The sequence below is a fragment of the Rhyacophila brunnea genome, unplaced genomic scaffold, assembly GCF_057557595.1.
Source record: "Rhyacophila brunnea isolate RB1 unplaced genomic scaffold, BYU_Rbru_1.0 scaffold_14, whole genome shotgun sequence".
Classification (NCBI taxonomy): Eukaryota; Metazoa; Arthropoda; class Insecta; order Trichoptera; family Rhyacophilidae; genus Rhyacophila; species Rhyacophila brunnea.
The window spans coordinates 16,499,302-16,525,780 of NW_028232796.1; the positions used below are offsets into that span (position 1 = coordinate 16,499,302).

At 34.2% G+C, this 26,479-nt stretch overlaps 2 protein-coding genes across 12 annotated transcripts in view; one reads left to right on the forward strand and one right to left on the reverse strand.

Moving 5' to 3' along the window:
* The first annotated feature begins 1,052 nt into the window (after positions 1–1,052).
* Positions 1,053–5,704, forward strand: LOC147075665 (ribosome biogenesis protein BMS1 homolog). The gene is made up of 2 exons (XM_085941978.1): positions 1,053–2,075; positions 2,958–5,704. Exons 1-2 carry the CDS (start codon positions 1,175–1,177, stop codon positions 5,501–5,503), a joined length of 3,447 nt encoding a protein of 1,148 aa, XP_085798104.1. The 5' UTR covers positions 1,053–1,174; the 3' UTR covers positions 5,504–5,704.
* Positions 5,705–10,542: 4,838 nt separating this feature from the next.
* Positions 10,543–26,479, reverse strand: part of Liprin-alpha (PTPRF interacting protein alpha) — a 662,751-nt gene continuing 646,814 nt past the window's right edge. For 4 of the 11 annotated variants that reach the window (XM_085941974.1, XM_085941973.1, XM_085941970.1 and 1 more), the window contains 12 exons: positions 25,962–26,156; positions 25,087–25,281; positions 23,595–23,699; positions 19,827–19,951; positions 17,426–17,564; positions 16,618–16,841; positions 15,226–15,434; positions 14,464–14,619; positions 14,154–14,268; positions 12,595–12,751; positions 12,400–12,516; positions 11,642–11,901 (listed from right to left, as the gene is read on the reverse strand). In XM_085941974.1, the coding sequence (XP_085798100.1) occupies positions 11,776–11,901; positions 12,400–12,516; positions 12,595–12,751; positions 14,154–14,268; positions 14,464–14,619; positions 15,226–15,434; positions 16,618–16,841; positions 17,426–17,564; positions 19,827–19,951; positions 23,595–23,699; positions 25,087–25,281; positions 25,962–26,156 (1,863 nt within the window). In that variant the 3' untranslated portion in view covers positions 11,642–11,775. Of the gene's footprint in view, positions 11,902–12,399; positions 12,517–12,594; positions 12,752–14,153; positions 14,269–14,463; positions 14,620–15,225; positions 15,435–16,617; positions 16,842–17,425; positions 17,565–18,577; positions 18,623–19,826; positions 19,952–23,594; positions 23,700–25,086; positions 25,303–25,961; positions 26,157–26,479 lie in introns of all 11 variants that reach the window. The other 7 variants (XM_085941971.1, XM_085941968.1, XM_085941967.1 and 4 more) reach the window with 5 other exon arrangements.

Genomic DNA, 26,479 nt, shown 5'->3' on the forward strand with positions numbered 1-26,479 from the left:
TGGCGCTAAAAGACCTTGCTACGGCCCCGGTTGTGAATAAAATAGATTTGTATGAAAAAAAGACCTTTACATAGGTAGGTAAGTAAGTACTTAATATTTTGATAGTAAAATACATAGTTGATAGGTCAAAATTAATATATTATCAGCATGGCAGAATGAATTTTATCTTAGGCGTGTTCTTTCAGTCTGAGTTAAGCTGGGTAATCCAATAAACTCAACATTTTGCAAACAATACTAAATAAAATGGTGACGGGTCTGGTTTTTTAAATTCTACTCTCCAAAAGCCATATTTAGGTATTGATAATAATATCATCGCTCTAAGTAAAGGCAAAACATGTTCTTATAATCAATTCGGATTTGAACTGATTAATTGCTTCATTTGCATTTGTACACCCAGTTTACTAAGTATGAATATATTCATCCACCTACTGGTAGGTGCCGATTGGAAGTTCTAGATTTTTTTCATTGTGTTAAGAATAACTGTCATAATTTTCTAATTATTCACATGATTGAAATTATTGTGGATAACTTTACTGTTCGAAGACGGAGAGAACAGCAGCCAGGAAAAGACCCTGAGTCGCTGATCCAATGCGCACTGGCTCACTAGGTACTCCATATTTCATGCATGCATTTTAAATGAGAGAATATTACCATTTTTGATTCAACTGAAAAGGCCTCGTTTTTTGTTTACCTAATCTGTCCAATTTTTTCCCATTATTTCATTCATCCTTGATATAGGTAGGTACCTAGCGGCGTACCTAAATAGCGAGTGACCATAGACTAATATACTTCGAGTGACCATTTGAAGTTACACACAAGTCTTTTTGTACTATGACAGAAAAAGATTTAATTGCAAAGTAAAGTTAAAATTTTTTTTCAATTCGGAAACATGTACTTTTTGTTGCCAGGTACTTCATTCTTTTCCCTCACGTGGTTAAAAAATTATTGGCGCCATTGGCATAATAGCAGCCATAGATAATATACGTAAATGGCAGCACCATAGACTAATATACTGGCAGCACTATTGTGACTATAGATAATATGCGTAAAGTGACACTTGTCTTGTCAAGAACGCGTGAGTGTCTGAAATTGAGGTTATTTTGTTATATTATTACAGTTTTTACATTAATTAATGAGCATATAACAATAATAGTAGATTACAAAGAGTTAAAAAATGGCAGACGACGATGCATTTGATAAGAAAAAATCGCACAGAGATCCCCATTCAGGAAGAAAAGCTGACAAAAAGAAATCGAAAAAGAAAACTGATGAAAACTTAACTGACCGACAGAGAAATCCTAAAGCGTTCGCAATTAAATCGGCCGTTCGAGCGGAGCGGAGTTTTCGAAGAAAAGAAGATTTAATTGCTAAAAAGCAACATATCCCTGTCGTAGACAAAACATCCCTCGAACCGCCTCCTATCGTAGTCGCAATCGTCGGACCTCCAAAGGTTGGCAAGACGACGTTGATTAACAATCTCATCAAAAGTTTTGTCAAAACAAATGTGACGAATATTAAGGGGCCGATAACTCTCGTCACATCTAAAAAGCGACGAATCACGTTAATCGAATGCAATAACGACATTAATTCGATGATTGACATTGCAAAATGTGTCGACCTCGTCTTGCTTTTATGCGACGCCAGTTTCGGTTTTGAGATGGAAATCTTCGAATTTTTAAACATATGCCAGGTCCACGGTATGCCTAAAATCATGGGCGTGTTGACACATCTAGATATGATTAAAAACGTGAAAACTCTGAAACGCCAGAAGAAACTTTTGAAGCATAGATTTTGGACAGAGGTTTACTCTGGGGCGAAGTTGTTTTACTTATCTGGTATACTGCATGGTGAATATTTAAGAAATGAAGTAAAGAATCTTTCACGGTTTATATCTGTGATGAAATTCAGACAACTGAGTTGGAGAACAAGCCATGCGTACGTTTTAGCGGACCGGATGGAGGATATTACGAATCAGGATTTGATTAGGAAGAATCCTCGGGTCAACCGGGATGTTGTTCTGTATGGATATGTCAGAGGTGTACCGTTGGTTCAGGATGCCATGATGCATATTGCTGGTGAGTGCCGCTATATATCTCATCTTGTTTACTTTATAATGGTACTTATTTATTTGTGCCATGTTGTTGAGTAGTTTTCCGGACTACCATCTATTTTATATATTTCATCAGTTTGATCCCATAGTCCGTCAGAAATAATAATACATTGAAAATACAAGGTTAAAGTGCTTTTGTTTGTTTGTTCTTATACAAACAGTATGGATCACTACTTAAAAAAAATGCATGACACAAGTCGGTAGCGCCACTTTAGAAACCACTATTTTAAGTAGATACTTTGCATTGATTGTGAATCGATAATTGAATCAAATTAGTTATAAGTACATACTTATTAGGATTACGGGTACTGTTCGGTTATACGGAATACAGCGGAAAACGCATTTTGAAAATAGCCGATAAACTGGATTATTTGTTAGGTTAACCAAACCTAACCTAAACTAACAAATAATCCAGTATATCGGGTATTTTCAAAATGTGTTTTCCGCTGTATTCCGTATAACCGAACAGTACCGGATTATGTTCAGTTTTCATTAAATTTTTTAAAAACATGTCTCAGGTCTATAATTGACAGGACGTCTATTTCTAGTGGTGTAATACCGAAAATGAAGAAGGAAATCAAATAGGAGAAATAAAAGCATGCGAATTACAGAGAAGAATTCAAAAGAAACAGCAATGTCAAATTATATAAAACTACACATAAAATCCTATTATTATTTCAATAGTCAGGATTTACGAAATGGAAGAGCTCAGAAAACTTAGTAAACCTGTGTACTTTTCTCGAAATCAATAAATTTGCAAATTTCAAAGACTCAGAAAAGTAAATTAATTATGTAATTTATTCTGCTGTAAATTGAAATATATTAATATATAGTTGTTTCTTTCCAGGAGTCGGAGATTTGAAAATCAATGAACTGAGCTTCTTACCAGATCCATGCCCCCTTCCGGACGTGCAGAAAAAAAGGACCCTTTTAGAAAAGGAGCGACTCATCTATGCTCCATTTTCCGGCGTCGGGGGTATTGTTTATGACAAAGATGCCGTCTATATTGAGCTAAAGGGTTCCCATTCGCACAAAGAAAATAAGGAAGATGAATCTACTTCGGAGAAGAAGGCCATGCTCAAGAGTGTCGTGGAACAGAAGGAGACGGTGGATGATCAAATGAAAAATACAGGATTCCGTCTCTTCACGGATGGAGATGTCATCTATCCGGATATGGTCAACGGGGACAAAGACAATCGGGAAGATGGCGATGAGGAAATGGAAAACGAGGGTAATGTTGATTTGGACGATGTAGATGAATCTTCTGGCATTGAAAACGATATGTCATCAGACTCTGACGGCGACTCGGATGATGCGGAAGCTCCCAAAAATAAGAGAAAGAAATTAAACAAAAAGAAAATTAAGTATGAATCTGAGTCTAGCGATGAAGATGATAATGATTCTAAGGCAAATGAAGCTTTGCCATGGGAGAATAATGATTTTGAAGCTGATGGCGGAAGCGACAGTGAATTAGATGACGGTGAACGAGATGAAACTAAATGGAGAGAAAATTTAGCAGAGAAAGCAGGAAAAGCTTATCTCGAACGGCAGAGTACAACACAAAATATAATGAAGCTTGTTTACGGCATATTTCATCCTAGTAATAAAATGGCTGCAAACAAAGACATATCTGATGATGACGATGGAGATAGCGAAGAATTGGGAGGACTCTTCAAAAAAGTAACTCAACAGCAAAAAGTAGTCCAGGAGGAAAAGCGAAACATGAATAATGAAGAATGTTCTCTTTTTTACAAGAGCTCTCACGGAGTCACCACTGATTGGCTCAATTCTGAGTCAAAACAATTCTTATTGAATTGCTTCGTGACAGGCAAACGCTCCTCGGGACAAGACGCCTCAGATTTGCTCAAGTTAGATGACGCTAGTGTTGGAGATTCCGACGAAGACATATTTGGTGATTTTGAAGACTTAGAAACGGGCGAAAAGCATAAAACTGAGGACACCGAAAAATCTAATTTGAAGAAATCGACAGCTAACATGTCTAAAGCGGATATACTTTCGAAGAAATTGAAACTCAAGGCTAAATTTGATTCAGAATATGATAATCCAGATGAGCATAGAATAACAGGAGATCATGCGTACTATGAGAATTTGAAAGTGGAAGCTCTCAAACAATCCGAACTCAATAAATCTGTCTTTGACGAGTTGGACGATGGGCTGCGCGTGCAAGTGGAAGGTTACCGTCCAGGCATGTACGTGAGAATGAATTTCAAAAATTTGCCATGCGAATTCGTGGAGAACTTCGATGCCACCTATCCTACATTGATGGGTTCATTGAACATGGCAGAAGAAAATGTCGGATTCGTCAGTTGCAAAGTAAAAAGACACCGATGGTATAAAAAGATTCTCAAGACGAATGATCCTCTGATCATATCCATGGGCTGGCGGAGATTTCAGACTGTTCCGATTTTCTCAAAAATTGAAGATGATATGAAATGCAGATATCTGAAATATACGCCAGAACATGTCACCTGTAATATGCACTTTTATGGACCGATAACTCCGCAACACACCGGTATCTTGGCTCTTCAAACTCTTTCTAATGATTCCGGTCAATTGAAACAGTTGGGTTTCAGAATAGCCGCTACCGGGAGTGTGAATGAAATCAATAAATCAACACAAATAGTGAAAAAATTAAAGTTGGTAGGTACTCCTTTGAAAATATTGAAAAAGACGGCTTTTATTAAAGACATGTTTAACAGTTCTCTAGAAGTTGCTAAATTTGAGGGAGCCAAAATAAAAACTGTGTCAGGAATCAGGGGACAGATTAAACGAGCCATTAACAAACCCGAAGGATGCTTCCGGGCGACCTTTGAAGACAAGATATTGCTAAGCGATATTGTGTTTTGCAGAACATGGTTTAAAGTAAACGTCACTCAATTCTATACGCCTGTTACGAATTTATTACTCGAAATTGATAAGAAAAATGTTTGGTCCGGTATGAAGACTCTGGGACAATTGAAGAGAGAAAATAATATAAAATACGACGCTAACATAGATTCGCTCTACAAGGACATTAAAAGAGAGCCCAAAGTGTTTAAACCGTTGATGATACCGAAGACTTTGCAGAAGAATTTACCGTACAAGGACAAACCTAAAAATAAAGTGTTCACCAGTAAAAAGGGAGATGTAACGAAGAATAGAATAGCATTGATTAAGAGCCCACACGAGCAGAAGGTCTCTAATGTTATGAAAATGATCAAGACTAACTACGAACAGAGACAGCAACAGGCCAAAACGGCTGTCTCCGAGAGAATACAAAAACATAAAAAAGAAAATCAAGTTGTGGCATGGAAGAAGCTGAAAAGGCAAAAGGAATTAAAGAAGAAAGTTTGCAGGGCAATCAGCAGAATGGGTGGAAAAAAGAAGGATTGATCAATCAATATAATATCTTTGTACCTATATCAAAACGATTGAAAAGGAAAAAAAAAATTTAGAAAAGATTTATTTTTATTTCATTTTAACATACATGCGATTTTCAACATGATATTGTTTATGTTTTGTATTTACATGTGAATTATGAGTATCATTTGTGTAAAACATATAAAATGATAAATAAAAACAATGAAAAATGTAGTAGAATGAAATTTATTTAGCCCCCCCAGTGATTAGTTTATTTTAATACATAAAGGAAAAGTCAATGAAATGGCTAAGTACACAAACATTCGCTGTGGAACAAAGGTTATCGATGATGTCTGTGCGTTAGGGTTTTGCGAAATGTTTACGATCCCCAGGATTCAACATATCAAAAAGACTCATTGGTTGCAGAGGAAAAAACCCAAAATGTTAATTTTTTCTAAAAAAATCCTACTCTATCTAATCCAATCCTACTTGTTGACTTGTTGGAGAGGTCAGTGAAGGACTAGGTTATTTTACAACTATTTTATTTTTATTAACACATTAAAGACATTTAAAATGAAAAAAAGTGAACTCAATAGACTAAATTTGACAAGGGTTACAAACTAAAACTTGCAACTTCTTAATTATGGGTTTATTTTGAAATATTTTTTCAAAACTTTTATAGGTGTTGAAATGCTTTAATTTATACTTACGTCAGTGGCATCAGATTGGCGCCGATTGTCTCCGATGGGATTGAATCTGTTTGATTGGTCGGTTTACTTTTTCAACATCTTAGTTTTTAAGAATTGTAGCAACCAATTAAACCATAGTTTAAATAAAATCATTTTCACTCATACTTCATTTTGGGCAAATGGGCCTCCAACTTTTTTTACAAGCCATTCAGCCAATTCATTGTGTCCTTTGTCTAGATTGAATACGTATTGAGTTTTGTCAGACGCGGGATTAAAACCCGTGACCCAATGGCGCCAGATGACATTACTACTGCTCTACCGTGGGTGTAAGATAAACTAAGACACACTGTAAGGGAAGAAAAAGCAGCTATGGACAAAAAGAAAAATTATGAATTTCGAGAGTGGAATAAGGTTGTTCATAATATGGTAAGTTTTATTGCTCATACTGCACCTGTGCCCACCGACACCTACATTACCTTCGATAGTGATTATCTCCCTCAGCGTGATAGCACGTGACATGATGGTAATGTGTTCGGACCAAGGCGGCTCTCGTGGTGCAGTGGGTAAGGCGCTGGCCTTCCGCCCGAGAGTTCTGGGTTCGATCCCGGTGAGGACACAATATTTATGTGTTTTTCTCAAAGCCTGGGTGTTTGTGATTGTCCAAAATTACTAACAACTACCTTGTACGAAAAAGCAAGGACATGGTTATTAAAAGAATTATACCACTCTTATCACAATATGAGAAATTCTAATATTGGGTGAAGGCCTTCTCCATTCTTTCTTTAATATATATATGTATATATATATGTATCGTCACTGTACAGCCCAATTGTCGTAATCCTCACTTTTCACAGAAGTGACATTTTGATGGTAATGGACTTATTGGATACTCTTACACGAACTGGCGGAGTATCATAAATCCCAAAAAATTATATTTTCATATCAAAATAATTTAAAACAATTTTTTAAGCCATTTGTAATGATAAAAAATATTCCAGCCAAATAAATGCTGTAAGCCACTGGTGAGTCGATAAAAGAAAATTCTCGATTTGTAATAAAATAATAAATAAATAGTATATAAAATAATAAGTAAATCCAATGCCCACAAATTTGATATTTGAGGGTTACGACAATTGGCTTGGACAGTGATGGTATTATGGAAAGTACAAAATAAATGAAAGAGATTTTTTGAATAGTTTCATATTTATTTTTAATCAACATGTGTACATTATGGCTACTTCTAATTATTTATGTTCTTGTATTAAATGATCACTTAAAAATTGTCACCATATTATATTATATTTATTTACATTTTTTTTTATCAAAATGGTAACTGATAGGATATGACTCAATCTACAGAGCACGGGGTATACAAATGAAAGGAATTAAAAAGGTATAATAACTTATGTAACGTCAAATTGTACACGTGTAATAAAATAGTTATGCCTTCACGGCACATATGAAAAACCTCTTATGGAAAAATGGTAGCTATCGGTATACAAAGATTTGAATGCAGGTTACGCTAAAATATAATGGTCAATTATTTACACGATAACTATTATTACAAATGTCCATCTATTGAATCCGTAAAATTATAGTTTTATATAATTATATTACTTTCTGTTCCTACCTAAATGTCATTTCTCTAAAGGTAATACTGCAGTTATTAGACTATCAAGTCTATTCTCTATCGGGTATAGCAAAATAAATAGTTTGTATCTTAACATCGGGTACGATAATTTATTATTATTTTCGGATTGAACCATATTTGTTCGCATAAAGCGACTTTGCCTGTTTTTATTATTTTACGACACGTGAGCTAACATTTGTTTAGGAAAGTCATAGGAAGTCTGCGGATAAATTTTACTATCAACATCGATAACAATATTCTTACTCGCGTTCGATCTTTAGTCGATTCTCGTCGGCATTGGATATTATAAATTTACATGTCGCCGAATTAATATTAAGAGACTTTCATATACATAGGAAGATACCTCGAATGCGTAGGATAAACAGAATGAACAGGTCGGAGAGCAAAACTTCCGAGTGGCGCGAAATATTTATTGGTTTGTCTCAAATACGCGGTTCATAGGGTATGAATCTGAGTTATTATTAATCGGTGACAATATTCATCATTCGTTTAAAATAATGATTTACAAATTGTTATGTTCTCAATGGCCAAATTAGATTTGTCTCTGAAATCCTGTCCCAATGCATTATGGCACCAAAGTAAAAAAAAATAAAACGTTTACATCGACAGCGATGCCCGTTCTAGGGTCGTATCATTTTGCAAAATGATGTTATATTTCAGAATGTATTTGATTCATCAAATATTTATTGCTTTTACTTGCGTATTTGTGCTTAACTAGCGTTTTCACTCACACCTTAAGAATCCGGTAAGTGCTTTAAAAAAATATAATTGGTAATAATAATATATTCTTCCATCAGAGAAGTTTTAACAAAAATAAAAAAATAAAATTATTAAGCGACCTCATACGAGTTATACGTATTGATTTACTGATTGTTATTCATATCGGGAGCCAGTCATTTATATATAAAAAAAATACATTTACAATATTTCGTTTACAATGAAATTCGTCTAGCATTTGTCTAAAATAATATTAACAATAAATTATATTAACTCAGGAAATAAATATATTATTTTAATAAGTAATAACATAAATCATCAATAATTTAGGTAACTTGAGCCTAACCCTACATATTCCTATCAAGTTGCTAACCACCTCAATATGTAATATTTTTGGAAAATATTTGCCCAGATCGATCTCATGTTTCCACTCTTACGATAAATATCTAAACTCCTTTACGCTGCAATGGATATCGAAAGGATATGAGATTTTGATTAAATCAATATCATTCTAGAATAATTTTATCCACTTTGATATGTCACTAAATCTATATTTATTTAACTACAAACAAATCAACGGTACAACATATTTTAATGACATTGTATTCAAATCAATTCTACGGGAATTGCTGCAACGAAGACGTATTTTTTGTCTTCATTTCCTCTTAAATTTTTTGACTAGGTATCCGATTAGGTAGTCATATTTTAATAATACATCAATTACGGAAAAGTTTAACTCATCCTTGTAATGCTTTCTAACCTTCTCGTGTTGCAGTGCATATTTTTTGTTGGATTGTCATTGAAACGTTCATACCACATACTTATTTGAAAACAATTGGAATACCTAATACGTAATTCATTAACTGGAAACATGGATTCGATTCTGGTAAACGCCTCACCACATTTTTGATATTATTATACAAAACATAATAAATGCTAAATTAATTTGATACATTCATGAAACGCTATTGTAACTTTTTATTATCCATCAGTCCGACCATTAAATTAAGATCGCTCTCTTTATGAAAATATAATCGTTAACGAATTATGAAAGTTTCATGATTTTTAGATTTATATTGATTCTGCGGCATGGGCCAAAATGATTTTTTAATTTAACACTTCAATTTCTAACATAATTTGTAAAGGATTTATTATTTTCAAAATTCTATCTTTTACAGCCAGAATGAATAGCGAAAAATTCATATTACGGGGATACAGTTCACATGACAGAAACGTTACAATTATTACTCCCCAAATTACGTGTACCGTTAGCTTCATGAACACTAAAAGTTATGATTAGAATAAAAACGAAAATAAGAATTTAAAAATTTCACACAGGAAGAAATGTCTAAAATCTTTGAATAAAAGTTCATTTACAAAATCCATTATTTGTAAGTCAGGGTACGCCACGTAGAAACAATACAATTATTGTTCATATTAGCAATTACCAATAATAAGTACATAATAATAATTACAAGATAAATATAAATCTGGCACTAATGCGACATATAAATAGGATTATTTTTGTCCTATATTGTATAGTATGTATTTATAATATATATATTATATAAATATATATATGATATAAATTATGAAGAATGTACACTGATTTACTAGAGATGTGATGTGTATCAATGATATTATCTGTTATAAAAAGGCGATTTGATAATATAAAATGAACTATTTACAGTTAAAACAGAACAGCAATGTACAACAGGAGGAAAAATGAGCGGTAATCGTTTAAAAATGAATGTGAATATACGGAATGATCTATAAAATGTTTTCATCAATATATATCGCGATAGCCAAATAATAAAAAAGCAGTTCTCGAAATATAATAGAATCCCTTAAAATGATCTGCACATGTTTTGAGGCTTTCACATATTTCTCGAGATACGATTAGATTAATATAATACAGGAGAGATTTAGATTAGTCTCTCATCCAGAATAAGCACCCAGACTTTCAAAAGCTCCTAAAAATCATTTCATATATTATTATTATAGTAATTATTTTTGAGATTAGAGCATAAAAAGAGGTTCATTGGCATTATTGTCGAATAAATTAAGTGTACTGAATAATTAATTAGTCGATAACAAAAATCGTAGACGGTACGGTACACTATATTCAAGTCATTTGATCACCATTTTATAAATTTGCACACAATTGTCTTTAAATAATGTGATCGGATTGGATTGACCGAGGTGTTTTTTTATCATTCCATTAGAAGAGTAAGCATTTTATACAAAAGAGAAATTCATTTTGAAACATTCCCGATTACAGAATGTCAGTAGAAAGTTTAAAAGGACTTTCGTAGAGTTACAAAAAGACTTATGGTAATTTAATTTATATATACGTACGAGTCTAACGTTGTCTCTGTCAATCCGCGCACACTTTACATATCGTTATGTAATATATAAATTTGGTAGTTTTTAAAACATAAAAAAAAAAATTATGGCATTCGAAAATACAACATGAAACATTTAACATTCTCTTAATGTACAAACTAATTATCATAAAAAAGTAATAGTACCATTCGCTAAAAGAAAATATTATCTATCATTTGAAAAAATCGTCCGAGAATCGCACGTCCGTAAAATTAACGCAAAACGAACGTAAACAGTCGGCAGGTAATGAAACGTATCGTATAAAAGACTAGAGAAAACTGGGCGTTGAAATGTCAACTGTTTGGTTACACTTTATCACTTACACTAAAATATCAACAAGCAGTCACCTTAAGACTATCGCGGGACCGCGAAACGGGCTATTCTTGAATACGCACGGCGGGCCCTCCGTCGGAAGCTGGCGGCGGAAACTCTTCAAAAGACGATTCAATTCGATATCATCATTCGCATCATCGATTTACATCAGACGACCCGACAAATTGATTTCGTCCATTTTAAAGTGAGCTTCACGGTTTCATGCGGTTTAAGTTTAAATTGATGCACATAAACTTATCCAACAGTAGTGATGGGAAAAAACTGTCTGTCTGCGTTACCGTTAACTGAGCACTCAATTATTACTATGTCGTAAACTCGCTTTGCGACTCTCAGGTCGTAAGCCAGGAATGTAGATTTTGGTCGGGGTATCGCGTTTGCATACGAAACTCACTCGGAGACACGATTAAAAATTGTTCAGCATATGAGCGTCATGTCCTGAAGGGTCCTGAAGAAAAGTTGGCGGAGTGCGGGTAGAATGTGTAGAGCGGTTCAGTTGAGTGGGCTCAGGCTTAGTTGATGGTGGCCGTGTATCAGGAAGCCTTGGCCGCCATACTGTTGTCGCCTGACATGTGCGCCTGCTCCCCCGACCGCTGGTGCGGCCGCTCGGTGCCCACCTGCAGTAGATTGCTAAACTCCACTTCTAAAAGTTGCCGTGCCTGAAATTTTATAATATGACCATTCAGTATCTCTAATCTACCGATTGAAAGAACCTCAGTACCACTTCTATTATCAAAGATGAAAATCATAATTGAGAAACCCTAATATAATATAAAAAGAAATATATTACTTCAATGAATCTTGACAAATACTTTACCAGAATAAAATCATTGAATGTTCAAAATGTTCAAATATAATTAAAAATAATAGGTATAAATATATGACTTAATTTCTTGTCCTACAGCAAGTTATGGAAGATAGTTAAAAATTCATATACATAATTAATTATTTTTATTGAAAATACATAACAGACTCAGAAACATAATATTATTATGTATCTATTTGGATGATTTGAGGACATAACTAACATTTTTGTCCTATTTTAATTACAAGGTTCGTTAACTTAAAGGACAAAGCACTCGCCCAGCAAGCCAAAAATATGTTTCAGAGGCTCTTATGAGTTACCTTTGTATAGGTATATGTATGTATATATTTACCTGTGTATTTTGTGTGGGAATTTGAAGAGCTAACGCCATACTGTTGGAGTCGAATCCATCATCGAGCGCAATAAGAGCCCCGTGAACTCCCGACTCCGAAAGGTTGTTACTGTAATCCTACAAATCAAAATAAAATTAGAAGCCGTCACAGATAATTAGATAGCGTCAATGTAAATATGTATTAAGATGACTTACTTTGAGACCGATTTGTCCTATCCATTTGATCAATCTCTCATTGGTCCAAACGAGAACATCTTGAAGGGCGTTTTCACTCGCTCGTCGTCTTTCTTCCAAAAGAGACCGAGAGTAATTCAATCGCTTCAGACAGGAAATTCCAAACTGAAGACTTGTCCTGGAAAATATTACAATAAAGCTTTAATTTCATTGTTCATAAAACACCTTATTTGTCAATCATGACATTATGTAATGTGAGAAAATTCAAAGGTTCATAAGCTCATAATATATAGGTTTATTTGTTTCGATACAATAGCACCTGTACACGTGCATAGATTTACTGGCACAAACAGCATGTAAATTCAACTATCGCGATACTAACTGTTTACACATAAAAGTACTAACACTGACTGTCTTGCTAATCTCATTCTTCAAGAGTAAGCGAGATGCATTTTTGTCATTTTATGATGCCTTTTGATGGTTGTGAAAATTGGTAAGCATCATAAATACTCGGTGTAGTCTGTTTTTTTTTCGATAGGTTCGCCACTATCGTTGCGCATTATGCATTATATATTATAATAAGAGTGGGGAAAACATGAGCAACATCATTTTGCTGCTGCCAGCAGGCGCAACTCGGAAATCCCCAATTTTTCAAACAAAACTCATACTGGATGCACACACAGCAACACAGTGCTGCCGCGTCAAAAATACACTGGCAGTGCTGGCTGCCCATTATAGCAACAGCCCTCCCACCTCTATCTCCGCCTAGTCCTGCGCACCGAAATTCCAATCCGATGCACACCCGCTAACACATTTGCTGTAAATCATAGCAAAATGAGCTACCACATTGTTGCGTTGGTCGGCTGCTTGTTTGCTGCCAGCAGCAGCAACACGATGATGCCCGTATATTCCCGCACTTAGGGTCAATTTCCAAACAGCATTAATTTGCGCATGCCAATATTGTTAATTTAATTTAAAATAAAAGAATTATTGTTGTAAATACTTATTCTATATTGCAATAAGGGCGATCTTACAGATTTTTGTGAGATATGTATCTATAATCTTTTTTGACAAAAGTAACCATTTTTCTGTTCAGATATTGTATGGAACGGTATATTCAGTCAATGGCCACAGTGCAGAAACTGACAGATAAAAATTATCAAGTTCACAAACATAAATAACAAAATTACTGATGTTAACAATTTGGATGTAATAATAAATGGGTACGACGCAGGGAACACAAAATTAATGGGAACTGGCTTACCATTCTTGAATGTGGAAAAATATGGGATAAACTTATACACGTGTCAAAGAATATGTTATTTTCAATAGTTACGTCTGTATAATATAATAATAATATACATTAAAGTTGGTCACTTAGATGTAACGTGGATTCAATATTGAGGGTAGTCGGCACACTTTGTTATAGGTACTTGGGTTTTACGGCGTGACCGTCATAAAGTACTCTGCTTGAAAACCTTGGTCCACAGAGATGGCTTTTACATTTCTATTAATTAATTTTAATATTAATTAAAACAGATAAAAATGACCTTCATTAATGCTATTGCCTGAAAACTTACCTATGAAAACTGTCAACCATTTTGAGCTGGGTTCTTAGGTCTCTTTTAGTGAGGTGATCTAACATCCTGGCATCCACTAAACATTCCATAAAGGTTGTACGATATTGTGGCATTCCTGTGAACAAGCGTGACAAATAAATTTAAATTACACCACTCGTTGTCGACACACAGAAGTCATTTTTCACTGAATAAAATAGTTTACAATAGTTATAAATTAAACAATTCTTTCATTCGCTTTGCTTTTTTGCAATTTGAAAAATTATTCTTTTATTAAGTGTAAAATTTGAATAGAAGGTAAATGCATACTCACCTAAAGAAGGTAACCATGAGTTGCCGACCCATTCGTGGTTCATGTCTCCGAATGCGAGGGTGGTCCGCGCCGTAGGGGGGGCTGAGGGGGAGGTGAGGGACACCATCTCTTGGATTGCCAGTCGCAACTTCAACCGGTGCAGTGGGTTACTAATACCTATTAAAAATAAAATTTCATTAATAAATGTCAACTAAAATAAGACAGTAATATGCTACATCTATTCCAAAATATTTTGGTCAAGACTGTTTCATTATTTGGGGGAGTAGAGTGTTCACAGTAAATGAAGATTTTCGATTGCATATTTCATTCATAATTAATAAACGTATTTCCATTTCTTTCAATAAGAAATATTTATCATTTTCTACCATCAATTTACCATACTACATTCCAAGTATAAACAATAACCAGCACTATGATCAAAAATCACAGTTTACTATACAAATAAGACCACGATCCATTCCTTCAATATTATCGAAACGTCCTTGTAGTTATATGATATTTTCTCTCATACTAGCAATATTTGTTTGCTGTCATAAGCATCCATTATGACCAAGTTGGTAGAGCGCATGCCTTTAAAGCCGTGGCAATACAATACATGTTTTTTCCAAATGCATTTGTTCCAGCGCAAGGATCCAATGGGTTTGGCAAATGGCTAATGCTGCTGGTAAAAAAAATCATTTATCCACCATATTATGGAAAGCCACATGTTCTATGGAGTGGAAATTGATGCCTTCATTTAATTTGTTGGGTGTTCTGTCATACCGATTTCTCGTTGAATTTCCTGATCGGAGAGTGCGCTCATGATGGCCCCGGACTTGACGTTGGCCCTGCAAGCGGCCACGTACCACGCGGGCATGCCCACCCACAGTTCAAGCCAGGCTACGATGGTAGGGCCGTTCCATAGCGCAAATGGCGTGCCCGCCTTCATCGCCTCGCCCAACAGCTCGTGCCGGTAATCTCTTTCTCTACTGCTTCAGAAACAAACAGAACAGTTTCAGTCATTACAATCATTGGAGCCCTTTTATAGTTGTCCTAGCAATATGTTATATGTATCATTTCATAGTCCATTTTATTTTATAACGGACATTATGTCATTATAAAAAAACAGTACACTCAAGTAACCCCGAGGAAGCTGTGGGAAATGGGATTTCACTCAGAATTTTTTCAGACGATAAATTATGAAAATCTCGGCGTATATAATATTTACTTTGATGCTGACTGAAGTAGCTTCTCTATGAAACAAAAAGTTTATAATGTTTTAGTAGGAATTCTATCTGTTATGATAAGTTGTTGATTAACAAATTATTCTTTACAACAGTATAATATTACATAAATGTAATAGTTGTAATATATAAAATGTTAATGTAAATTTATTAATGTCAGCAGATGCCTGAAGGCGTGACAATTCATTAATTCTAATAATATTTAAAATTATAGTAATATGTACTAATTTAAAAATTATTTATGTTCTGTAAGTAGAATATTTAAGCAGGGACAAATAATTTATTTTTATAGACATGACATGGTGACAACTGAAATACAATGCCGTTGACTAAAAAAACTGATTTATGGAATTAATATTACATACCTATTTAATTTTATTATTAAAATATTATAAACAATAAATTGCTTTGTTCGTAATAGGATTACAACACCTCATCCGACATAAAAAATTTTCGATATGGGGAAATAAAATGTTATAAGAAACCAAGTAATTAATTTAATTAAAAACAAAAATACAGCTACCTTGAGAAATTAAAAAAATTCTTTTAATAGTTATTACTCTCTCTGTAAAAAGTATTGAATGTCAGATACGAGGTATTAATGTTAAACACAATGTCAATGCTATATAGGATTGGTTTGTCGAATATCCGTTTTTGTCAAAATCGACCTTTGAATGCAGAATGATTTTTTGTATCTAAATGGGACCAGAACCATCCTTTTCTTTAAATTGCTTTGTAATGAAAAATGTAATGAAATGAAATGTAAAAACAACAATTTAAATACCTTCATCTATTTAAATATAGAATAATTAAATTTATTTTTCGTCTCCTGAACATTTGACATTTGGTCTATTCGACAAACCAATCCTACAGCGACGATTTGTTTAAAAGAAATAGAAAGTAATATATTGAGTTTAGAGTTGGTACGAACTTTTTCTTCTGCCTGCCGTAGTCAGCCTTGGCGGCGGCCGCTGCCTGCGCGGCGGCCCGGGCGTGCGGTGGAACTCCTTGCATCATTCCCATACCGGCTAGGTCGGGCTCCATGGAGGAAGGGCCCTCGCAGGGGTAGTACGAGGAGCTGCCCAGTTGCGACAGCCCGCTCATGGTCGACATCGATCCAAAGTCACCGCCCAGAGAATCTTTTACACCCTTGGCCTGCCAAACAGAATTGCTTGCATCAAATGTTATGATCGATTGATAAATGAGCTCATCTGTATGAGTATAATACCATGCTTTATATCCCGACTTACAGTAAAATCAGTAAAAATTTTGAGTATTTAATTTGACTCATATCTATATATTCAGAAATATTTGTGGTGTTGATAACAAATTTCTGGACCTCAGAGCCAATGTATTCATAAGTCCAAAAAACTTTCAGAAAAATGCAATTTTAGATTTTTTACCTGCGTATTGTTTCTAGAATTACGGTTTTTTGGCTTTACGAATTTTTGGTTTCCGTAATGAATGGATTTAAAAGGTGAAATGATTATGAAGAATAATATAATACTTTAGGTTGCTAGATGTCTGAATTTAATTTAATGACCACTTAACAGAATAGTAAAATATATTCGCGGTCCAAACATATATGATAATAAGACAGAAATTCAGCGATTCTCCGTTTGATCAACCACAGACAAATATTTCTAGAAAATGTATAAGTGGCTGAATTGACAGATTATAGCAATCGATCGTTGTTACGCTATCTGGAAAATAGATTAGTAGATAAATTGAAGACTGACCTTTTCCTTTTTGCTGAAGAATCTTCCGAGGGAGCTTTTGATCCCCCTCTTCTTCTGATGATGAGCGGCCTGAGCAGCTGCTTGAGCGGCGGCCGATGCGGGAGATCCCATCATCACACCCAATGACTCTTGGCTTGAGCTACACCACACGACAAAAAGACAACGCCGGGTCAAATACTACGCTCATCCTACGTCATTTATAGTCTATCCTAGCTGGGGTGAATAGCCAACTCGGTAAATTACTTCAACATAATAAGGGATAGTGTTGAAACAACAATGCTTGGAATATACTAGAGGGAGCCTCATGAAATTTTAGTATTAGATCACTTGATGGTATTTTTCAAATGTTTTTAGGTGTGGTAGAACTGGTAGCTCCCATCATTTTGTAAGTTGGTAGATTGAAAAAAATGGCAGGATTGTTTATAGCTGCCATTTTTTTCATTTAGTATCGATACGATAATAGTGTGAAGATTGCTACAAATGAATCCACAATGCAGAAAAAATAGGCTCCGTCTAGTATAGGTTTTGTTCAACGTCTTCAATTGGAATATTTTAAAATGTAGCTTGATACTGATTCAACGGAGATACTTCAAAAGAAATACCTACTTAACTGAAGGAATTTAAAAGTAAGCAAAGCATAGAGAGGTGCAAGCAAGTGTGCTACGTATGACGAAAATAAAGCACATTTAAAGCATTGGTCATATTGTAATGTGTGCAGGAAATACCTAAACAGACATTACAGTTGCTTAGTACTTTTGTACTACAGATGCATACTGGTAGGAATGAAAGAGAGTACTATCAAAAAAAGGTGCTTTTTATTACAATAAAAAACTTTAAAATAAACATTGATTTATCCTTGATAGGAATTTTCAGTAACAGAATGCAGAAGTATTTTAAACATAGTTGATATAACATATAGAATTACACGGATTCGGGTGGTGTAATAAATAATCATTAACTGAAGATTCGGCATTGTTATAGGTCAAATGTCTGCCAGATCTGTGGCACATTTCGCCGTAATCAGGAATGTCAAAGTGAAACGGGTCGGCCAGACTACTGGTGATTGTGCTAATACGGTCGCTCGACACTCGCGGAGGCGGAGAGAGCGAGAGAGAGAGAGTGCCGCTGGAAACAAATGGATAGGGAAAGCACCTGTGGATCGGGAAGCCGGAAAGTGTTCCGCACGCTCCAGTTCTTCTGATTTGGTAAGCATAGAAACAAATTATATCCACATTATTATGAACTGGACACTATTGGAAAAGTCATATTACATGTCGTTACAAACCATTGTGTATTTAGTTATGCTAACTGCTAAGTGATATAAAGACATTCTCATTTAAGTGGGAATGTCCATATTGAGCAAGTTTTTCACCACCATCTTCTTTAAAATGATTTCTCAATCCAATAGTTGGAAATACAGTAAACGGGGCCCTCCTGTTATCTGATCATTCAGAAAATCGATTGCTGTAAGACGAACCATTTGAAGAATGCGATACGGTTTCGGTTTACTGTTAGTCAACTGAAGTAATCTAAGCGATCTAGGTGAATGGGAGAATTTTGATAGTTCTCGTTTAGCTTGATCAGATAACTTAGAACTCACCTGTCTTATAAATTCATAGGCAATATGTAAAAGCACTCAGTGTGGAGTAGTAACAAGAGTTTCCACCTCCCAAGATCTGGGTCGCGCGCGAGGGGGTTTGAAATCTTGTGTCAAAATTCACATGTTATCTTTCCAACGTGTGTTTGATTGAGAGCAAGAACCCACTGAGTTGAGTGAATGCTAAGAACTAACAACCCTTTCTCTTAAAAAGTCTGTTAATACAACCTCTGTTCTATAGAGTGCCACTTTCTCAGCTTACGAACGAAAACTGTCTTATCTTTGTAAAAAAAGCAAATTACAATTTTCATTCATAGGCATTTGAGTTTTCACAGAGTGGATATTAACTCAAAAGACATTATTTACTAACTGGTTTTAAGCCATTTAATCAATTTGTTGAGTCGGGCTAGGATCAAAAAAAATTAGCATAAAAAAAACAACATGTGAATTTTATTAGACACGGGGCCCGAAGCCGCAACCCACAGCTGCGCAGACGGATGCTTTATACTTCTAATTTGGACATGGAAATATACTGGATATGGTGACATGAAATTTTGTCTTATTGTATCAGTATTTTTTTTTTGTATCCACAAACTTAAAAAAAAAAGTAAATGATATGAATTATTTTATATTTAAAGATTGCAGTATCTGAAAGTGACAAATTGAAACAGAAAAGTCCATCGGATGCATAGTTCTTGGAAGAAAGAATATTATATACACTTTTGATAATGATGATGTCATTGTGTAAATTGTAGAACAATTAGTCAGTATGAAGACGAGGATAAGATAAGATGGTGTGCGTACCTTCTGAGCTGGTCCTGTTCATACTGCAAAGCTTGGGCCACGCGCTCCAGCCGTAGGGAACGCTGCGTGAGGGGGGATGCCGCCCCACTCGCCCCTACTGCCTCTTCCGACCCACTCAACTGCAACTGTCCACGCATAACACATATTATTATTGACTGCCCTCACAATGTGGCGTTGAAAACGTTTACATCATAATGATATGTTAAAAAGCTCTTTGTGATATTCCATGGATGCAGGTTAAATGAACCGAAAATGAAAGCGTAATGGGTATTAGAGACATCTAGTGATGGAAATAGGAGACTTTTAGATAAATACAATTTACTGATAAATGTGTTTTAATTAATAGCTACGTACTGATGTAAAAACAATAACAAAAATAATTGAAAAGAAAACTACATAATAAAATAAGCATTTGTTAATCATTTTTTTCGCAATTAATGATATTTGTAAAATAATTGTCAACAGTTTAATAATCATGGAAATCATTTTTTAAATGTATCATAATACCAATTGTATATTGATTTTATTATTTGATTTGAAGAAAAGGTAAGAAAGAAAGTAAAAGTAAGAAAAGATTTAACTTGAAATTCTTTTTATTTATATCTAATCGACAGACTGATGACAATATGTTTTAGATATTTTTGGTAAAGTTTTCGAAGCATATGAAAGTTTTTAGTTTTTTCTTGTTTGCAAGAAAAATTGTCTGAATTTTCACTACTAGTATATAATTACATGTCTCGTAATTTCGTCACTATATAGTTGTCTTTTATACCACATTCCCTAAGAAGAAAGAAAAGATGGTCATGTATTTGAAATGCAATTTATGCTTTATAACAATTATTATTTAATTATCAGATAAAAACTTTCCAATTAAATGATGGGTTTAGTTGATACGATTTTAAATCGTGTGGAGTATCAATTTATTATACGAAGAAAAATATACAACAAGTAACTTATTTATTATTCAAGAGTTATTATTTGTTGAAAATATACAATTTTGTAATATAATTTCTTTACAATCAAATAAAGCGAATATTAAAAGTAAACCAAAATACACTGATACCTCGCTTCACAAAAATAAATGCGTTGTTTACCAAAATCAATTTGAATTTGATCGGAACGTTAATTTTTTGTTCGAAATGAGAAAAAGTTTTTGAAAAAACCTGTCGAATTTTATGATTCAGGTATTGATGACTTCTATCTTCAATATTATTCCAATTGCCTAAAAGCTTTTATGTATATATTAAAATTTTTAGGACATACAATAAATCAAAATTTGATAAAAAAGGCCCTTATAGTGAAAAGCCATAGTCAAAATATCGACTGAGGTAGACGTGTATACAATAGAAATTATTTTCATAATAAAAAGAACGTAATATTCTATATACGATTAGTAATACATAATATTCTAAATTAAATATACAGATTAAATAAAATAATCAAAATTCAACTACCCGTATTCAGTTTGACAAAATTCAAAATACATGAATAATACTTTTGATGTAATTATGGTTCCTTCTTAAAATAACAATTCATTCTTTTTAAAGGGCTATGATACCGAGTTCGACAACGCTCCGCTATATAAAAAAAATGGAAATATAAATTTTTGATGTTTGCCCGTCTGGTTTTAATGGTTGCACAATTCATGGTAAATATTTTTTTGGAGTGTATCGATTGACTACAGGCAGACGGAAACCAGTATGGCGGCTTCCATTGATGACAAACGAAAATTAATGATGAATAATGCAATTGTTTCAGGAACGGTATTATCATTGTATTCCTTCTAGAAATGGAGCTTAGTGTACTAATTGCCATAATTATTAATACGCTGAAATACAAAAATTATCATAAAATAATCTGGAATACAGAAACTCTTTGCAGCAAGTAAGAAAAGATGACGCGAAGTGACCGGTATCTGCAAGTTCATACTAATTGATGAGAACATAGCATTATAGCGTCTGTACACGCCCATGGATTTATTTTCACCAATATTGTGTATTTTAAACTATCGCGATAATAACTGTTCACACGTAAAAGTGCTGACTGTCTCATCAATCTCATTCTTCAAGAGTAAGTGAGCGATGTTGTCATATTATGGTACTATTTGATAGGTCGTGAAAATCAGTTAACCTCAAAGTCTTTGCGCGGTGTAGTTGGTTATTTACCAGCAGGTTCGCCACTATCATTCTATTGCACATGCGCGGATATCACACAGTCCAATTGTCGCGTGAAAATTCAGAAGCTTCTGAACTTTTTTAACCCATGCATGCAATCTTGCAATTTGCACGATAATACGTACTGTCAGCAGTAAATTCATGCATGTGTAAACGGGGTATTATGCTAATTTCAGTTTCTGCATTTCATCGTGGACTATTATTTATTAAATACAATGTGAAAACACTTTTACTTGTGGATAAGTCAGTAAATGCATGAATTATGTAACCATGAACTTATAAAATTAAAGGTATAAAGCCATTCAATAATAGACAATGAACATCTTACTTGTAAAACCAATATTAATTGTTCAATAAAGCATAGAGTTAGTAAGAATAGCAATTATTTTATACTAAAAAATATGCACGGAAGTAGCGTATTTCAAAACCCACTTACTAGGTATATGAAAGAACCTTTGGCCAAATTTTTATATCAAAATTGTGGTTTATAATGTTATTATAATGTACATTTCTTTCACTTTTGAAATTTAACTACCGATAAAAATAAATTATTTTCATAGTTGTTTTGTAATTAACATACACAAAGTATAATATTATATAATATTTTTTCATATTATCATTCCTCAAAACTAAAACTAAAACTTTCACCAGTAATATACCTATAATCATTTTATGGTGATTTTCTAATTACGTTAATTTACTGGGGTTAAAAAAAAAGAAGAATTATTAGTCAATCCATATCTGAAAATAAAAATAAATGCACATCATTAGGGATAAGCTTCCAAAATATCGGGAGGTGTCTAATTTTGTGGAATAAAGCAGTTTATTTACACACATCCATTTTTCTGTGGAGGTCTATGTTACTAATGGAATACTGAAAAAAAAAAATCAAAAGCAATACAGAGTCATCATAAGGCAGTTTCTGTGTTCTCTGAGATATTATATGGCGCCTATTTATCGGTCGCTGTAAAATAAAAATAATTTTTTCGATTCAACGATGAAAGCCAACAGGAATCAAAATAATAATATTAACATGAAATAAAAAAAATAAATTATATAGAACGCTATTATTACTGTATATGATAATAAATAATTGTTGTTTGCAAAAAATTTGCTAGACAATATTTTTTTGAGATTTCTTTTCTCACTTAAAATAATGATTATATTGACACACCTATCTATGTATGTAGTAGGTTTTCACTGAAGGGCATATTTTAAATTCTTTCGGACCGTAAACGAAATCATAATGAAAACAAGTATAGCACATCATTTGAGAATTTCACCGTTGGTTGTCACCATGTATTCTTCGTTTTTCTTTCCATGGAAAGAAGGTGAATTAAAAGAGTACACGTTGGCAGCAAAAAAACCGAATACGATATAGATATACTATCGCTAGTTACATATTGTGGATATCGACATATTGTAAAAACTTAAAAGGGTTAAAAGCTCGCCATTCTCAGTTAGAAGCAGAATAGCCAACTGATAGAATATTGAAACGGGGCATCGACGGGTCAATGGCATGCGACAGAGAAAACGCAAGACACTGCGAGGTTAAAAGCGAGACAGCCGTTCCCCAGGGCGAGAGGGCGGATACCTGGCTGTTGGGCATGGAGTCGGAGAGAGCGTGCGGAGCGGGCAGCTGCGCCAGCGAGGTGATCACGTAGCCGTGCAAGTGCGCCGGGGACATGGACGCCGGCGCCTGACACCGCAACACAACACAACACCTTGTTACCATGCTTCAAATTCTCACACAACGCAACATCTTACCATTATTTCAATGAGTAAAACGCTAGTTAAACTTTAACATTCAACATACCCTGATAAACAAATTGCCACACTTTAAAAGCGCCACATTTCAACGTCTATAATGTATAAAATAATAACTATTAAGATCGTTTCAATCATTATTATCCAAGCTGTAGTGTATGGATAGCAAAGCAATATGTATTTCTAATATTCATTGTGGATACATAGCCCTTTGCAAATAACAGGTGTTACTAAATGAATTACATTGAAAATGGCATTGTTGAAAACTTTGTATAAAATATAATTACATTAAAAAATATGCCTACCGCTAATTATTTTTTTTCTATTATTTTGTTTAGTAACTACATATTGGCAGATAATGAAAACATAATTTAATGTGTATCATTCATATCCTTCCGTAAAAATGTGAGAATTAGAATATTAAATTATTGTGTTTTCATGCAAAAAGTAAATATTCCCGAGTTTAAAATATTGTATAAGTATATAAAAAAAATCAGTAGTGTATTTTGGCAAAAAAGAATTATATATTAGGTATCTACACAAAATTTTTATGTTAATATAAGTGACCTAACTATAATAATATTTGTAATCTTACCACATAATATAGACATATTATATTTTTAGAAACAATACAGTAGTTCTGCTATTGATATACACAACGTGATCACTGCAGGATTCAGGTAAAATTTTCCGAGCGTCTGATAACTTTACTGAAAAAGCGGTATTGTAAAGATCCACTGAAATATTTGGTGTCCAATTTGTTTATATAACTATTTGGTTTGAAAATTATATTACAAACTATTGTATCTAAAGCTACATATCGCACCGTGAGTGTAAAACCAAGGCATCTGCAAATTTTTCAATTTCGAGATTAAATACAAAACAACTGCAAAAGTCGTGAACTTGATAATGTAAAAGTGAAGTAACTGAAAGAACATGCAATATAATGTAGATATAAACCAAATATTATGGTTTTTTTAAAGAAACTCTATTTCTCCTAACAAAATGAAGACTTCAAACCCTAATATATCCAAAATATGTCTTTTACAGATGCCTTTTTCACACTCACGGTGCGATATAGTCATGAGATTGAGTTGGACGATGTAATAAACAATTACAAGAGTAGGTAAAACATTTAAATTTCATATTGTGTTTATTGCAATTTTTAAATTTGGAAGCTTCGATGCTACACTAATCAACGTATGCATGGTTCAAGATGTAGGATGTAAATTAATCACAGATGTGTAAGGATTCGTTGGGAGTACAAATAAAACTTGAATGAAGATTGATAATGCAAATAATACTGAATGCATTCTTACAGTGTGGTACTTGTGAAGCATGTAGGGGTCCTGGCGCGAGGGAGAGTGTCTCTGCTGGGGGGTGGAGGTGCCCGAGTGGGGGGTGTGGGGCGCGCCAGGGGGCAGGGGAGGGGATGTGCCCCCTCCCCTTTCCCGGTCTCCCCTGTCGCCGCGGCCCCCTCTCGCCACCAGGTTCATGTGCTCGTAGCTGCCCACCTGGACAGATGAAAAGAATTTCTTTGTCTTCAGTCATAATGCCAGTATACTTGTTGATTGAATCATTAAAAATTGCATTGCAGAAATAATATATACTAAACTGTAAATGTGAGAAAATGTTTCTCCACTTAAAAATATTGTAGGGTTTATATTATATTAATGTTGTAAACTGACCAATTAGTAATAATTTATAAATATAGACAATATTTAGAGATCCAGCAATTTCATCAAAAACGTTATATTCATTTAATAAGACTTCAAGATTTTTATATTTGATCAAAATATATGACATGGATGATGCCTAATATTTTTTGATGGATCGATTTATGATCTACTAATTTTTGTCAGTAAACACTAATCACTCACTATAAGAAAACTGAACATTAAAAGATGTCATATTTATAATAATATAGACCTTGGAATTTTTAATGTATACCGAATTTAAAAAAATGTCCAGTGTACATTTTTTGGAGCATAGAAACCTGTGTTTAAAGCTGTAGGTCGGTGATTTGAATCCTGGAGTTGGCAAATATTCATATGTTATTTTTCTATGTTTCATTTAGAGCGAGAACTAAATAGATTGAGCGAATGGCTCGCAACTATCCCTTGTAAAGAAAGTGTATAGGCCCATATACTACATTTATTGACATTAAAAGTTGTCGAAAAAAATTGATACAAACCCTTGATTCTAGTTCCTCAGCTCTGGCCTCAGTGGTCTGCTTCTCCTCTTGGATGAGGCGGATCTCGTTGTTGATGGCGTCCAGCTGCTCCTGCAGCATGAGAGCGAGGGTAGCTGCGTCCGTGTGGCCCGCTCCCCCTCCGCCAGGCGACAGGGCTTCCGCCACCGCACTGAATATGCTATCACCGTCGTCGTTCTGTGTAACACCACAACATGTCATTTTATATATCTTGTTTATAGATTTATAGAACATAATATATTGGCATCTACTTGTAGTTTGCTACATTAATTACACTGGGAGTGTTTTAAATAACCTTTGACACATTGTCTCAAATAAATAGATGAGAATTTGGAATGTATTTTATGTTATAAATAAGCAAACATGAATTTTCCTAGTAAACAAGAATGTGTATAACTTGAAGTACTTCTTTTATATCTAGTGTTTATTTTAGCGAGCTGTATTTAATTGCATGATTCATAATTCCGTCATTAGATGTCCCACGCAGTACTACACTCCGG